The following is a 17,969-nucleotide window of genomic DNA, read 5'->3' on the forward strand; positions in this document are numbered from 1 at the left end:
CAGCTTCAATTCACGCCATTATGCACTTCTTTGTTTCCCTTGATGATGTGATCCCATGAATTCCTTAGATCAGATTATACATGTGCTCTTGACTTCTCCAAATTTGTTGACCAAGTCTTTGCTCCTTGATTCTAAAATTACCCTCGCACAAATCTGAAAATAAAGACACAAAACTAAATAAATTCCAAAAAGACAATTAAAAAGGAAGAAAATGAGAATTTAAGCCCAAAAGTCCAATCAAGCATCTTAAAGTCTCAAACCATCCACCAAATAGCATTATTAGGGTCTAAGTAGTCAATGTGTGAAACATAGCTAAAAATCGAGAAACAAACCCTAATATGCACTATTTGGTGCCAAAAATCAAGTGTATACCATGTAAAATATTAAGTAGATCAATTCTCCCACACTTGGATTTTGCTCTCCAGGCAAAACTCTCTCAAAACCTAGACAAGTAAACAACACAAAAATACAAGCTCTCAAGAGTAAATCTAATTTTCAAAGTAAATGCACTATCACAAGAACCAAATCAATGTTGTAATCTTTAGAGAAAACCTTAATACATCACAAGTAACCATTTGCAAGAATGTAATCTCAAAGAGAAACCTCACCGGATTAGTGTTTCACTCTAGCACTCGATGTATAAGGGTATAAATATCACTCAAATTCCTTGACAAGTCATTCTACTATAGGCTTGTAATCCCTCTATCTCTCCACTACTAAGATGCAAGGGTTCTCAAGAATCATATGGACTTTCAAAGGATGTAATGTGCTCAATGGTACACTTAGACTTGCATGTGAAAGGGGTAAGGTTTGGCTCAAGAAACTTGTCTTGGCCACAATGTAGGTATGCTCAATATACAAGACTACTTAAAACCAAACCAAATAGATAACATAATAGGGATCATGCATGGAATGAATAATTGGCCAAGAATGAGATGATATGAGAATCTACAATAGGAACAAGTGAATCAAATAGCAAACCCAAGGAAACTTGCTTATCCAAACTCTTTCTTTTGCTTTTCTTTGATCCACTTTGGATCTCTTTTTCTCAAATATATTTTCTTTTTCTACAATCCTTTTTTCTTCTTTCTTTGTTTTTTTTTCTCTTTCTGTTTCTTCTTAATTTCATTTTTTTTTCTTTTTTTTTAAGCATAACTTCTAACGTTTGGGTACAACTCAAGAAATGTTCCTAATCATAAAAATAAAATGATATGGCCAATGTGAATGAATGAAATAGATCCCAATAGATGTTATCTACTAGTTAAATTTAAAATAGTCAATGCACATTGAAACATACCAAATGAGAATACATGCAATCTATCCAAAATAGGTTAAGTGTTTAAAAATGACAAAATAATAGAAGGCTCAATTTGGCTAAACAAGGGATAATCAACTAATCAAGGGTTAGTTAAAAGGCCTTAGGCACTTTAATGATGGCCATAATCACTTCCCCTACAACCAATGCACAACTGTAGCCTCAAGTAAGAGAGAAAACAAGTTCTAGAGGATTAACAAAATCAAGGAACATAAATCTCTCAATGGTTGAAAGCCCCTTCCATATGGTCTATTATTGCCTCTCTTAATCAATTACACTAAACCAAATGGTTTCTTGCTTCAAAACAGATTTAAGCTAAAGAAAGCAACATCTCAAAAGTTCAAACTTCAAATACAAAAACTAAGATAATCTTCAAAACTCAAGATTGCTCACAAAACAAAAGTTTTTTTTTTCAAAAACACACTATCCCCCACACTTAAACAATGCATTGTCCCTAATGCATGCAAAACACATAATGGGAAGAATTAAATCAAATCTGTACAGCATGTAAAAGTGTGAAAAAATGTCAAATTTTTTTTTCAAAAACACCACTAAACAGCAAAGGGAAACAAAGGAAAACAAAGAAACAACAAAAACTAATATAACAATGGAAAAGGAATTTCATTTTTTTTGTTTTTGTTTTTATAAACCTAATGAATCAGGTTGCATCTCCCCCAACACTTGAACTCAAAATGACATTCACAAACACAAACACAAGCAAAGAATGGTGTACCACATGTGTGCATATGTGACAACAAGCATATCCCAATTAGTGCTCCACTTGTGTGCTTTGTGAATCAATCAAATCAGTCAAAAAGAAATAAGAAGGAGAGATACAACCTTTGAAGACTCATGGAGGATCTTTGAATCTCATTTCAGCAAGCAATGTGGAAGATTCACCCTCATGAAATTTCTTGCACAAGTGGCCATTTGCCTTGAATGTTAAGCCACTTTGAGGATCTTTGAGGGTGAGAGTGCCATAGTCAAAAATTTCCTCCACAATGTAAGGGCCCTCCCATTTGGATTGAAGTTTGCCACCAATGAGCTTGAGCCTTGTCTTGAACTTGAGCACTTTATCTCCCACTTGAAATTGCTTCCTCAAAATACATTTATCATGAATGAATTTTGCTCTTTCCTTGTACAATTTAGAGCTCTCATATGCTTCCAATCTCAACTCCTCCAATTCTTGAAGTTGGAGTTTCCTAGAGGCAGCTACACCCTCCTCACCAAATGCACAAGCCTTTACAGCCCAATAGGCTTTGTGCTCAATCTCTACCGGGAGGTGACATTGCTTACCATAGACCAATCTAAATGGAGACATCCCAATGGGTGTCTTGAAGGCGGTCCGATATGCCCAAAGAGCCGCCTCAAGTCTTGAGCTCCAATCCTTCCTATTCGGTCTCACTATCTTTTGGAGGATAGACTTGATCTCCTTGTTCGAACACTCAGCCAACCCATTTGTTTGAGGATGATATGGGGTTGCCACCTTGTGTAGAACACCATATTTCTGAAGCAAAGAGGAGATAGTCTTATTGCAAAAGTGTGTCCCTTGGTTTGTGATAATCTTAATTCAGTACCTATTACTCTTTGCAACGCTTTCCAAAAATTTGAGGTGAACCTTAGGTCACAATCAAATACAATCACCCAAATACAATCAGGACTGGATTGGGTTCTTGGTAATCCCAAAATGAAATCCATAGATATATTATCCCACTTCCACTTTGGTATCTCTAGTAGTTTTAAGGTTCCTGCTAGTCTCTAATGCTAAATTTTAACCTTTTGACAAGTTAAACACTGAGACACAAAATCTATAACATCCTTTTTCATTTTAGGCCACCACAAATACCGCTTCATATCCTGGTACATTTTAGTTGCTCCAGGGTGAATTGTATATCTACTCTTATGTGCCTCATTCAGAATTTTCTTTCTCAAATCACCCTCATTTGGTACACAAACCTGATCTTGATATACAACATATCCATCATCACTGAACCCAAAGTTTGTGGTTTGCCTTCCCTCCACATCTTCATGAATTTTCAACAGATACTCATCCTCAAGCTGTGCTGTCCTTAACTCTTTTCAAAACTCATTAGTAATCTCTGTGGAATGTAGGATACACAAAGTAAATTCCAGTGAGTCATGCTGAATATCCAAGAAGGATTCCAGCAATTTATGCTCTTGCATCATTAGATAGGTGACATGCAATGACTTTCGACTTAAGGCATTTGCAACCACATTTGCTTTCCCCGAATGGTATTTAAATTCGAAGCTATAGTCTTTTAAGAACTCTATCCACCTTCTTTGCCTCATATTAAGTTCCTTTTGATTTACTAAATATTTCAGGCTCTTATAGTCACTGAAAACACTGAACACTGCTCTATATAAATAATGCCACCAAATCTTTAGTGCAAACACAACTGCAGTAAGCTCTAAATCATGAGTAAGGTAATTTTCTTCATGTGGCCTGGGCTGTCTAGAGGCATAAGCCATTACCCGCTCATCTTGCATCAACACACATCCTAGACCTTTTAGAGATGCATCTGTATACACTTTATATGGCAATCGTTGATTAGGAATAATCAACATCGGTGCCGTAGTTAGTTTCTCCTTCAACTTTTGAAATGCGATCTCGCACTTGTCATCCCAAATGAACGGATGATCTTTTCGGGTCAACCTAATCAATGATGAAGCTATCTGAGAGAAACCCTGGATAAATCTACGATAATATCCAGTCAATCCTAAAAAACTCCATATTTCAATCACAGAACTAGGTCTTTCCCATTTCAACACCGCATCCACTTTTATATGGATCCACCACAATCCCTTCCGCTGATACAACATGTCTTAGAAATCGGACTTCTCTTACTAAGCTTAGTATAGAGCTTGTTGTCCTTTAAAATTTGTAGCACAATTCCCAAATGCTTTGCATGCTGCTCCTCATTTTTAGAATATATCATAATGTCGTCAATGAATATTACAACAAACTGATCTAGGTAAGGCCTAAATATATGGTTTATGTAGTCCATGAAAATTAGAGGCGTATTTGTTAACCCAAATGGCATGACCAAGAACTCATAATGCCCATATCTGGTACGAAAAGTTGCCTTGGGCACATCCTCCAAGCGCACTCTCAATTGATGGTATCTTGACCTCAGGTAAATTTTTGAGAACACTGAAGCTCCCACCAATTGATCTAACAAATCATCAATCATTGGTAAAGGATATTTGTTCTTCACTGTCACCTTATTCAACTATTTATAATCAATACAGAGCCGTAAGTTACCGTCTTTCTTCTTAACAAATAGCACAAGTAATCCCTAAGGTGACACACTAGGTCTAATAAATCATTTTTCAAGTAAATCCTCTATCTGCTTCTTCAACTCAGCTAACTTCATTGATGACATCTGGTATGGTACCTTTAAGATTGGTTCAGTTCCTGGCACTAGGTCTATGGTGAATTCCACTTCTCTTTCTAGAGGCAAACCGAACATATGATCTATAAATACCTTAGGAAATTCATTCACTACCCCAATCTTATCAATACTTCCATCATAGACCCCATGTACTGAGAAGAAAACTATATAATCCATACACCCTTATTGCACCAATTTCTCTGCTTGTACTACTGATAAGAGCTTAGACTCGCTTAGGTGTAGTATGTACTGGTAACAAAACTATCTTCCTAGCACAGTCTAAGGTGGCATTATTTGCCATCAACCAATCTATGCCGATAATCACGTCCAAACCTTTCATAGGAATCCGGATCAAATCAAGAGTGGTCGAATGATTTTCAAACCTTACTTCTACATTCAAACATGCTTTACTAGTCATATCAGATGACCCAGATGGCGTAGACACTTTAATCACATAAGGCAATTCATGCAAAGGAAGTCCCAACCTCTTTACACATTCATATGAAATACATGAATGTGTAGCACCAGAATTAAATAATGCTTCAATTTTCTACTCGTAGATAGAAATAATATCTTTTATCAAATTCGGCGATGCTCTTGCCTCCTCTTGAGATAGTGTGTAGACTCGTCCTAGAATGGTAGATCTCTGCTCTACCATCTCCACTCTTCCCTTGGGGCATTGTCTTACTAGATGGCCAGGTTTCCCACATTTAAAACATGCCCAGCACCTCCCAGGATGTGACCACCCACACTTAGCACATGGTGGTGGTCGAGCTGTACTCAAGGTTGGGGAAGGCATATTAGAAGCCTGTTGGGATGGTTGTGGAAACCAAGACTCCTAAATCTACCTCTCTGAAATGTTCCTCAAGTTTGTGATCCTCTAACAAAGCTCTTCTTGCCTGATGCTGCAGAACTACTCGGGCCATAACCTGTCTTCTTGGAGACTCCTCTAGAAGGGCCTAGGGAGGACGAGAACCTCCCATGGTTATCTCGTCTCTTTTCTGCTTCTACTTCCCGACCCCTTCTTGCTACAATTCAGAGCTGATTACACATGTCACTATATGTGGTTACTCTTAGCAGAGCAATTTATTGTCTATATTCAGGCCTCATCTTTTCCAAAAGCCTCTTGGCCTTCCACTCACTATCATTGGTCTCATTTAGATAAGTAGAAAATTTTGATAGCTGATTAAACTTTTGGATAAATGCTTCCTCATCAAGATCTCCTCGTTAAAATGCATGAAACTCGGCCTCTTTCTCATATCTAAATGTTAGAGGAAAATGATGATCAAAGAATATTTCCTTGAATTGTTCTTATGTTAGCTGACGTTCATCCACTAGTCTTGTAGAATTCCACTAGTGTTTAGCATCTTCAACTAGATACACTATGGCTATGATCACCTTCTGTTTCGTGGAGCACAGTACCACCTCAAAGATGATTTCAACTATCTCTATCCATTTCTCCGCTTCTCCTTCCTTCATAGTTCCATTAAAGGTTGGAGGTTAAACTGAGAGAAAGTCTTCCATGCTCGATCAATAGCCATCCCTTGAACATCTCCATCTGCTCTCTTCCCAGATGATCCAGATCTACTACCAAAACCATGAGATGGTTCCAATCTGCTCTCATGAGCATCCTCTTGTCTCCTTTGTTCCTCCTCACGACCTCTATTCTAAAGCAGAACATCGTGATCTTGAAGAGTTCTTTGGATGTTCCTTATCATATCCTGCAATTCTTCAAGAATTGCATCATTACCTTGGGGCCTTTGTTGTTGTTCTACTTGTATCTTTAGCTGTACCTCTGGTATAGGCCCATGATTATCTGGTAAATTACCAGCATTTCGGATGCTTCTCCTAACCATTTTTCTCCCCTCCTAAGGAAGAAACCAAGTGGTAAAGTGAAATTAGTGGGAGACAAAGGGAAAGAGTTGTGTACATAAAGTTGCCAACTAATGAGAATGAATGCAATAGACACATTACCATAACCAAATCTCAAAACCCGAGAAACTAATACCAAAATGTAATGTCCACCTTGACATCACCAAAATTCACCACACAATCACAACAAACAATCATAATTAGGAGTAAGGATTGCTCCTAAGCTCACATTATATATATAAGGGTTAAAACTAGTAATCCTTTAGAAATAATTTTGGAAAATTTAGGATCTCATAAAAACCTTTTAAATTGATAGTTTGAGCTCAAACTTAATGATTTATATAGGGATTAGAAATGTGGAAAGGTTTTGGGAAGCAAAACACTTCAAAACAGGGCCAAAAATGTCATTTTTGAGTATTTTGGTCCGTGCACCGCAGCTCGTGGTCCATACACCACGGCATGTGGCACAGAAAGCCAAGTTTCCTTGCTGTACTGTGTGCCGCAGCTTGCGCGAAATGCACCGTGGCACATGTGTCCATAACAGCAATGCTGTCATGACAGCTTTTCTGAATGAACTTTGAACGTGCTCCATTTTCATATCCGATGTCCAATTGGAGTGATTCAAGTACCCACAGGAAGCTTATTCAATAAGCTAACTAATAGTACAAGTTTCGTTACAATCCAACACCGTATGAGAATTTTAGACACTCAGATGTAAAAGTTAATTTTTAAAGAGATTTTCAAGCGTCCAAGTACCCAAAACTCATAACTTATACCATTAAACCCCTTATAAGGCATGAACCAAGTCTAATGGACTAAAATACACTTAAGTGAACATTTAAACACACAAAAACATACCAAACACAAAATTTGGCCACTCAATAGCCTTTTTGCCCAATATGGCCAAAATACCAAATCAACATCATATATGCTATTTGGCCTCTATTGCCACATAATACATTACATATACCTTATCACCACATAGATAAAACATTCCTTGCACTTGTATTAGTATTTTAGCCCATCACCATAAAAATTCCCACATATTCACATCATATATAATATTGGGCTAAAATACACAATAACATAGTATGAAACAAGTGCAACCAATCAAAATGATATGCATTTCTAGTTGGCAACATATAATATCATATAACAAGTTTATGTACACCACTCTTACCAAAATTAGGCATTACTATTCAATGTAGCAAATCTACAAATCCTTGCCCAATTCCTTCCTTGGCTCAGTCTCAGCTGTAGAACCTGTAACATGGTAACCACGGGGTGAGATAAAAATCTCAGTAACTAAGATAATCTACATTATAGATTAACAAGCCAAGTTATAAACAGGCATTAAAATAAATAACATAATCACATCATATAAGATCACCACAAATTTGCATGTATGATCCCTAACTATCTAATCTTCCAGTACTCCCAACTGAACTAGTAGGCTATTTCACAGAACCAAACCACATGTATGGTTCCCAAGCTCACCATCTATGGTAGGACTTCTCGGCCAAAGTAATTAGGGTGTCGTTACTCCAACACCGTGTCCTACGAATGCTAAGGAGCATATTCTCCAACTCTGCCTCCTTTTAGGTACTAAAGAGAGTAAGTCTCCAACATCACACCCATTTTTAGGCACTGAAGAGAGTAAATGCTGCACCTGGTGTCCCGAGGTGTCAGCAGTGCCATATGGACTTAATCTTCACTATGACACTAAGGTGACCTCCCACCCTCTAATATGCCATATTTCACTACATATCTTTACTTGACCATGTATAAACAACTTTCCAAACAAATATAACAAATTTTACCATTTACTTCAAAAATATAGAATTTCAAAAACTAATACTCCACTGATTTTCTAAAATAGTTAACCCTTAAAGAATTTATACATATATACTCAACAAATCATAGAAATGCAACTTGAGAATAACTTATACAAGATAATAAACAATGCAAATTATCTAGTTACCTCAACCCTTTTGTTACTAAAAGGGTTACCCGTGGTACTAATTATCTTTTTGTGTCAAGGTAAGTCTTCCCACGCCACAATCTACATCAATAAATACTATATGTTAATTTTCAATTAACACAGCACTATTAACTACTAATAGCCTCCCAATTCTCCCACTTCTCACTCAAATTCTCAACAAATAGGCTTGTCAAGTTTACAATTTGTTCACACAATCCCTTTAAGCCTCCTTCTACTCCATCACAAGATAAAACTTAATATCTCAACTTATCACCCTTCAAAATCTTATGATCAAGTTAGTACTTGATCCAAAATTCACCAAACAAGAAAGTAGCATCCTATTACCACATATCCAAGATTAATAAACCTAAATTAAACTTTTAGAGTCAATAGAAACATTCAAAACATTGACTCATGGCTTAATCCAATCAGACCAAATTTTCACTCTTCCAAATCCCATGGAAAATGAGATGAAAAGGTAGAGGAGAAGGGTAGGAAACTTACTCAAGAGTTTAAAGGCTCAATTTGTCTTCAAAATCCTCCTAAATTGATGCCTTAGCAGTGCCCAAAGTTGCCCCCTTCGTTTTTTAGGTTTTCCACCCTAAAATCTAATCAATTTCTGATGATTTATAAAATTTTAAGTTGCCTGCTGTGCTGTGTGCCATAGTGCACGCCCCGTGATGAACCCTTTAGTCACCTTGGGTTATCAAATTTTACTAGAATGTAGAAATGAGTATTCTAGGTCATTTCCCTAGAGAGCAAAGCATACAAATCATTGTTCAAATACTTACAAATTAATCTAAATTTTCAAGTGACTAAACTAACTCTATAATTCAACAATAAATGTTTGTAAAATTCTATTTTAGTTGGAATGAAATGAATGATGATTATGGTGAGCCCAAGTCAGATTTCCTAACATTAATCATTGATTTCCAAAATTATAACATCATAAACCTTCTTGATTAACCTAAAATGAGATACTTAGAAACCTCAAAGTATGGTGCACCATTAGACTCAATGGACACTAATGAATCTAGGTCAAGTGAATATAGAAATTAACACTATATTCAGCCTTGTTCTACACAAGTTTCAGACAAAAACTAGTGGAAGAAAAACACCTCAAGTCAAATTCATATAACTAATATGGATCTAACTCAAGTCTACATAAGAACTTGAACGAGAAGCAGCAATAACTTATGTAATAACCCTAGAACATTAAGGTTAATCATAAATTCTAGAACTGAAAATAGCATGAAAATCTAAATTCAACATTCATATTCTCATCAAATCTGGATTAGAATCACAAAGTCTTCAACCAAAACAGGTTCAAAATTTGAAATTCTCAATTAATCAAGACAAGAATATGAAATCAAGAAAATGAACAATAATTACAAATCTGGAAATCTCATAATGTCAAGTCATCTTTCTTGGAGCTCTAAATGATCAGCCTCTCATGCTCTTCCTCTTCACTTGAATCAGACCTTGAGAAGCCTCCATGAATGTATGAAGATGAAGATGAAATCTGGAGATCAATGTGTGCTGGATGAAATCTCGAGGAGAAGAAGAAAATGGACGAAAATTTGGAGGAGAATGAAGGCAGAATTCAACCTGAATGAAGGATAAAGGAGAAGAAATGATCTGGATAGTGAGAGGATGAGAAGATGGTGTGATCTGGACAAGAAGATGAGAGAACTGAATCTGGGAAATTGGAGAGTGAATATGAACGAAAATTGAGAGAGAATATGGCTGAAGTGTGAGAGTGGGATCTGAATTCTGAGGCTCCAATCTGAAAATTCTGCTTAAGTACGAGTAACTAATTCTGATCCAATGGTGATGATTCCAAGGCTAAAAACTGAATCAGTTATTCCAGCTGGAAATAATGAATTAAAATTAAAAATTAATTCTGGAAATTAGAGGAAATGAGGCGCCAAAATGAGCTGGAGATGAGAGCATGAACAATGTGACTAAGCAGGGACCTTGTGACTTCATGCATGGGCAAAAACGTGACTCTCTCCGCTGGCTCATTTCCATATTAATTTCCATGCATTTCAGAAATGATTCACGCCTAAATTGCTTCTCCATTGCATCATGATGATGTCAGCTATTGCTTCCCATGTGATCAGCTTCAATTCACGCCATTATGCACTTCTTTGTTTCCCTTGATGATGTGATCCCATAAATTCCTTAGATCAGATTATACATGTGCTCTTGACTTCTCCAAATTTGTTGACCAAGTCTTTGCTCCTTGATTCCAAAATTGCCCTCGCACAAATCTGAAAATAAAGACACAAAACTAAATAAATTCCAAAAAGACAATTAAAAAGGAAGAAAATGAGAATTTAAGCCCAAAAGTCCAATCAAGCATCTTAAAGTCTCAAACCATCCACCAAATAGCATTATTAGGGTCTAAGTAGTCAATGTGTGAAACATAGCTAAAAATCAGGAAACAAACCCTAATATGCACTATTTGGTGCCAAAAATCAAGTGTATACCATGTAAAATATTAAGTAGATCAATTCTCCCACACTTGGATTTTGCTCTCCGGGCAAAACTCTCTCAAAACCTAGACAAGTAAACAACACAAAAATACAAGCTCTCAAGAGTAAATCTAATTTTCAAAGTAAATGCACTATCACAAGAACCAAATCAATGTTGTAATCTTTAGAGAAAACCTTAATACATCACAAGTAACCATTTGCAAGAATGTAATCTCAAAGAGAAACCTCACCGGATTAGTGTTTCACTCTAGCACTTGATGTATAAGGGTATAAATATCACTCAAATTCCTTGACAAGTCATTCTACTATAGGCTTGTAATCCCTCTATCTCTCCACTACTAAGATGCAAGGGTTCTCAAGAATCATATGGACTTTCAAAGGATGTAATGTGCTCAATGGTACACTTAGACTTGCATGTGAAAGGGGTAAGGTTTGGCTCAAGAAACTTGTCTTGGCCACAATGTAGGTATGCTCAATATACAAGACTACTTAAAACCAAACCAAATAGATAACATAATAGGGATCATGCATGGAATGAATAATTGGCCAAGAATGAGATGATATGAGAATCTACAATAGGAACAAGTGAATCAAATAGCAAACCCAAGGAAACTTGCTTATCCAAACTCTTTCTTTTGCTTTTCTTTGATCCACTTTGGATCTCTTTTTCTCAAATATATTTTCTTTTTCTACAATCCTTTTTTTCTTCTTTCTTTGTTTTTTTTCTCTTTCTGTTTCTTCTTAATTTCGTTTTTTTTTCTTTTTTTTTAAGCATAACTTCTAACGTTTAGGTACAACTCAAGAAATGTTCCTAATCATAAAAATAAAATGATATGGCCAATGTGAATGAATGAAATAGATCCCAATAGATGTTATCTACTAGTTAAATTTAAAATAGTCAATGCACATTGAAACATACCAAATGAGAATACATGCAATCTATCCAAAATAGGTTAAGTGTTTAAAAATGACAAAATAATAGAAGGCTCAATTTGGCTAAACAAGGGATAATCAACTAATCAAGGGTTAGCTAAAAGGCCTTAGGCACTTTAATGATGGCCATAATCACTTCCCCTATAACCAATGCACAACTGTAGCCTCAAGTAAGAGAGAAAACAAGTTCTAGAGGATTAACAAAATCAAGGAACATAAATCTCTCAATGGTTGAAAGCCCCTTCCATATGGTCTATTATTGCCTCTCTTAATCAATTACACTAAACCAAATAGTTTCTTGCTTCAAAACAGATTTAAGCTAAAGAAAGCAACATCTCAAAAGTTCAAACTTCAAATACAAAAACTAAGATAATCTTCAAAACTCAAGATTGCTCACAAAACAAAAGTTTTTTTTTTCAAAAACACACTATCCCCCACACTTAAACAATGCATTGTCCCTAATGCATGCAAAACACATAATGGGAAGAATTAAATCAAATCTGTACAGCATGTAAAAGTGTGAAAAAATGTCAAATTTTTTTTTCGAAAACACCACTAAACAGCAAAGGGAAACCAGGGAAAACAAAGAAACAACAAAAATTAATATAACAATGGAAAAGGAATTTCATTTTTTTTGCTTTTGTTTTTAGAAACCTAATGAATCAGGTTGCATCTCCCCCAACACTTGAACTCAAAATGACATTGACAAACACAAACACAAGCAAAGAATGGTGTACCACATGTGTGCATATGTGACAGCAAGCATATCCCAATTAGTGCTCCACTTGTGTGCTTTGTGAATCAATCAAATCAATCAAAAAGAAATAAGAAGGAGAGATACAACCTTTGAAGACTCATGGAGGATCTTTGAATCTCATTTCAGCAAGCAATGTGGAAGATTCACCCTCATGAAATTTCTTGCACAAGTGGCCATTTGCCTTGAATGTTAAGCCACTTTGAGGATCTTTGAGGGTGAGAGTGCCAGAGTCAAAAATTTCCTCCACAATGTAAGGGCCCTCCCATTTGGATTGAAGTTTGCCACCAATGAGCTTGAGCCTTGTCTTGAACTTGAGCACTTTATCTCCCACTTGAAATTGCTTCCTCAAAATACATTTATCATGAATGAATTTTGCTCTTTCCTTGTACAATTTAGAGCTCTCATATGCTTCCAATCTCAACTCCTCCAATTCTTAAAGTTGGAGTTTCCTAGAGGCAGCTACACCCTCCTCACCAAATGCACAAGCCTTTACAGCCCAATAGGCTTTGTGCTCAATCTCCACCGAGAGGTGACATTGCTTACCATAGACCAATCTAAATGGAGACATCCCAATGGGTGTCTTGAAGGCGGTCCGGTATGCCCAAAGAGCCTCTTCAAGTCTTGAGCTCCAATCCTTCCTATTCGGTCTCACTATCTTTTGGAGGATAGACTTGATCTCCTTGTTCGAACACTCAGCCAACCCATTTGTTTGAGGGTGATATGGGGTTGCCACCTTGTGTAGAACACCATATTTCTGAAGCAAAGAGGAGATAGTCTTGTTGCAAAAGTGTGTCCCTTGGTTTGTGATGATTGCTCTTGGGATGCCAAACCTGTAAAACACATGAGACAAAAGAAACTTCGCCACAGCTTTGGCATCATTAGTTCTAGTGGGGATAGCCTCAACCCACCTAGAAACAAAATCAACACAGAGCAATATATATTCACAACTATTGGAAGAGGGAAAAGGACCCATGAAATTCATACCCCAAACATCAAAGATCTCACAAAATATAATGGGCACCTGTGGCATTTCATGTCTCTTTCCTAAACTCCCAAAATGTTGACATGCATAACATGCTTTGCAAAATTGATGTGCATCTTTAAAAAGAGATGGCCAATATAAACCACAATCTAAGACCTTCTGCCTGGTCCTCCTAACCCCAAAATGACCACCACATGCATAAGTATGACACATCCTCAACACATCATCAATATCAACATCAGGAACACATATCCTAATGACACCATCACTACACAATCTCCAAAGAGTAGGTGAATCCCAAACATAGTATCTACTTTCCCTAGTAAGCTTCTCCCTAGCATGTCTAGTAATCCTATTTGGAAACACATTATGCACCAACAAATTGACCAAATCAGAATACCAAACAACATCATGGGAAGAAATAGCACATAATGACTCATCCCTAAACTCATCACAAGGGAAATCAAAAGAGGAATTCACCATAATGGAGTCATAAGGCAATCGACTCAAGTGATCCGCCACATGATTTGTTGCTCCACTCCTATCAATGATCTTTAAATTGAACTCTTGAAGTAGAAGCATCCATCCAAGCAAACATGGCTTAGTGTCCTTCTTCTTTAAAAGGTACTTCAAGGCCGCATGATCTGTAAAACAAACAACCTTGGAATGCAACAAGTAAGATCTAAACTTGTCAAGAGCAAACACTAATGCATATAATTCTTTTTTAGTTGTAGTGTAATTGCATTGTGCTTTGTCTAAAGTCCTAGATGCATATGCAATAACATAAGGTAGCTTGTTTTCCCTTTGTCCCAACATAGCCCCAACAGCAAAATTAGAGGCATCACATGAAATCTCAAATGGAATCAACCAATTAGGACTCCTCAAAATAGGAGGGGAAACAAGCTTATCCTTCAAAGCATCAAATGCATCTCTATAACTTGGAGAGAACTCAAATTTGACATCTTTTTGAAGTAATTGAGACAAGGGATGTGCAATCTTTGAAAAATCTTTAATAAATCTTCTATAAAAACCCACATGACCAAGGAATGATCTCAAGTCCTTGACATTAGTTGGATAGGACAGAGATGAAATCACTTCAATTTTGGCCCTATCCACCTCAATGCCATGGCTTGAAACCAAGTGGCCCAATACAATCCCTTGCTCAACCATAAAATGGTACTTCTTAAAGTTCAAAACCAAGTTCTTCTCCACACATCTAGCAAGGACTTTATCAAGATTTTTCAAGCAAGAAGAGTAAGAATTCCCATGAATTGTGAAATCATCCATGAACACTTCCATGCAATTTTCAATAAAATGACTAAAAATACCAAACATGCATCTGTGGAAGGTCGTTGGAGCATTACACAATCCAAAAGGCATTCTTCTATATGTAAATGTACCAAATGGGCAAGTGAAATTGGTTTTATGTTGATCAACCGAATCAATGCAAATCTGAAAATAACCACTATATCCATCAAGAAAGCAATAATGAGATTTCCCCCCTAATCTTTCTAACATTTGATCAATAAGTGGGAGAGGGAAATGGTCTTTCTTGGTTACCTCATTCAACCTTCTATAATCAATGCATACCCTCCAACTATCTTGTACCCTAGTAGGAATCAATTCATCAGGTTCGTTCTTTACCACAGTAATCCCACTCTTCTTGGGCACAACTTGCACTAGAGACACCCATTCACTATCACTAATAGGATAGATTATACCTGCACTCAAGAGTTTGGTGACCTCCTTCTTTACCACATCAAGTATGAAAGGATTCAACCTCCTTTGTGGCTGCCTTATTGCCTTGACATTTTCCTCCAACATGATCCTATGTGTGCAAGTTTGAGGGTTAATTCTAGAAATGTCTCCAAGTGTCCACCTAATAGCCTCAATGTTCTTCCTCACTACATCACGCAATAAAGACTCTTCCATAGGGGTTAGTGAAGAAGAAACAATAATAGGAAGTTGATTACCATTTCTTAAGTAAGAATACTTAAGATGTGAAGGAAGTGGCTTCAACTCCAGATTAGGTGGCTCAATGATGCTTGGAGGGATCTTTTGCACTTGAATTTGCCTTGCTAGATCCATGTCTTCCTCTTTAGGTAGCATGTCCAAGCTTCTCACAGCTGTTGTGTGAAAAATTTCGTCCAAATTGACTTGCTTGGTTCCAACCTTGTGCCTCACATCCAGATCTGATTGGCTTGCTCCAAAATTAATTCCAGGTTCGGCTAGATCTGATTCTGGACTTTCAGTACCAATTTGCACGCCCCTTGGATCATTAACAGCCCCAAAATTACTTTGTTCATGCCTTTCAAGTGTCCCTAAACCTGAAACATCATAAGTAGAACACTCTTCCAACCTTGGAGAATGATTAGGCACAAAAGGATCAAAGCTGTCAAAAATTCTAGAATTAAATTCACTAGAAGAAATCAAATGATGTGATACAATATGACATGTGGAAGATGAACTAGGGCCATCATTAGATGCAATTTCACTCTCATCACTTGATTCAATCACTAAATCAATAGAATTTCCAGAATTGATACTCAAATCATCAAACTCATCTAATGCAAGCAAATCACTCAAGGAAGCATATGTTTGGTCATGTGAGGAACTAGACAACACAAGTGCTTCAAATGGAGTGCAAGTAGATGAGTGATGCATGTCAAGTGTGCTGCCATTCAAATGCTCATGCTCAAGTAAATTCAATTCATCTTGAGATTTCAAATTAGACAAAATTAACACTATGTTATTGCAATTCACACAAATAGAGTCATGAGTGTATGAACAAGTGAAGCTCATCATCCAAGCTAGGATGCATAGAAATCTCATCAATAATTCCATCAAGTGTATCATCAATGCAATCCACAAAATGAAGGCTATAATCAACATAAGAGTTTTTCAAGCTATCAAATATGTTAAATTCAATCTTGCTATCCAAAAACTCCATGGTAAGTTTACCTTCCTTCATGTTCAATATAGTACTTGATGTCATCATAAAAGGTCTCCCAAGGATGAGTGTGCCTTGGCCTCCTTCTTGCATATCCAACACATAAAAATCTGCTGAAAAAATCAAGTCCTTGACCTTCACTAAGATGTCTTCCAAGAATCCCTTAGGCTTCCTAGTGCTCCGGTCAGCTAGTTGCAAGATGACACTACAATCTTGAAGACCACCAAGATTAAGGGAAGAATAAATGTGAGTGGGCATCATATTGATGGCTGCCCCTAGGCCAATCAAGGCTTCTTGAACAAACACATTCCCTATTTGACAAGGAATGGTACATGCCCCTGGATCTCTATACTTTAGAGGGAGCTGTGGCTTGAAGACAACACTAATGTTAGGACTCATTTGAACTGTAACTAATGGTTTGAATCCCCTTTTATTAGTGCACAACTCCTTCAAAAACTTTGCACACTTAGGCATGCTTTTTATCATCTCAAGAAGTGGTATGTTAACTTCCACCTTCTTCAACATATCAAACACATCATGCTTATCTTCTTCTTGCCCTTTCTTAGCAAATCTAGTCAAGGCCTTAGGGAATGGCATATCCCTTGGAATAGGGTCCCCAATTTGATATTCTTTTGGAGGCTCTCTTCTTCCCAACACCTCTTTCTCCTTAGGCTTGCTTGAATCATTCTCAATTGCCTTAGAAGATGGATGAACCGTGGCTGTTCAAGCACTGTCTTAGCCTTGATTTGAGCTCAATTTTACCTCTTTTTCTTGAGCATTCAGGGCTGATCTTTCCCCATTTTCATCCTCAACTACAATCTTTTCAATAGAGTCATCCTCATCATCAATCACTTGAGGACTTAGAGAAGTAGGAGGCATGTTCTTGAGGCTATGTGAGGCACTTGGATGCATATTTAGCTTGCTGTCACAGCAAGTGGAATCATGTGGATCAGCAAGAGAAAGTGGTCTTCCTTCACAAATTTGAGAATTCCTTGAAATAACCTCATTAGGCTTGTTGCCACTATGGTTTGAGGCACTTGGAATGGCTTCAAGAACTCTTCCACTTCTCAACTCAATTGCACTTAGGCTCTTTGGATTGATGACAGGTTGAGTTGGGAGCTTTCCACTTCCTTGAGCTTGGCTAATGCTATTTGAATTCCTAAATTGTTGTACCACCAAATCAGTGCTTTGTTGCTTTGATTCAAGATTATCTAGCCTCTTAAGCATCATGTTCATTTTTGATTCTGCCCTAGACACATGAGAATCAA

General features: G+C 37.0%; 2 protein-coding genes across 2 annotated transcripts in view; both read right to left on the reverse strand.

Moving 5' to 3' along the window:
- The window catches only part of LOC129317539 (uncharacterized), a 100,289-nt gene extending 83,874 nt beyond the window's left edge, over positions 1–16,415 (reverse strand). The window contains 4 exon segments of the mRNA XM_054961852.1: positions 3,830–4,144; positions 6,255–6,395; positions 6,522–6,596; positions 12,951–16,415. Of these exon segments, the coding sequence (XP_054817827.1) occupies positions 3,830–4,144; positions 6,255–6,395; positions 6,522–6,596; positions 12,951–16,415 (3,996 nt within the window).
- Positions 16,416–16,524: 109 nt separating this feature from the next.
- LOC129317540 (uncharacterized) overlaps positions 16,525–17,969 on the reverse strand; it is a 56,942-nt gene continuing 55,497 nt past the window's right edge. Inside the window, exons 4-5 of the mRNA XM_054961853.1 lie at positions 17,464–17,950; positions 16,525–17,397 (exon numbers count right to left, since the gene is read on the reverse strand). Coding sequence (XP_054817828.1) covers positions 16,525–17,397; positions 17,464–17,950 — 1,360 coding nt within the window. The remainder of the gene's footprint in view (positions 17,398–17,463; positions 17,951–17,969) is intronic.

Source organism: Prosopis cineraria, unplaced genomic scaffold, assembly GCF_029017545.1.
Source record: "Prosopis cineraria cultivar Desert tree isolate PC_DT_omini unplaced genomic scaffold, ASM2901754v1 PC8, whole genome shotgun sequence".
Classification (NCBI taxonomy): domain Eukaryota; kingdom Viridiplantae; phylum Streptophyta; class Magnoliopsida; order Fabales; family Fabaceae; genus Prosopis; species Prosopis cineraria.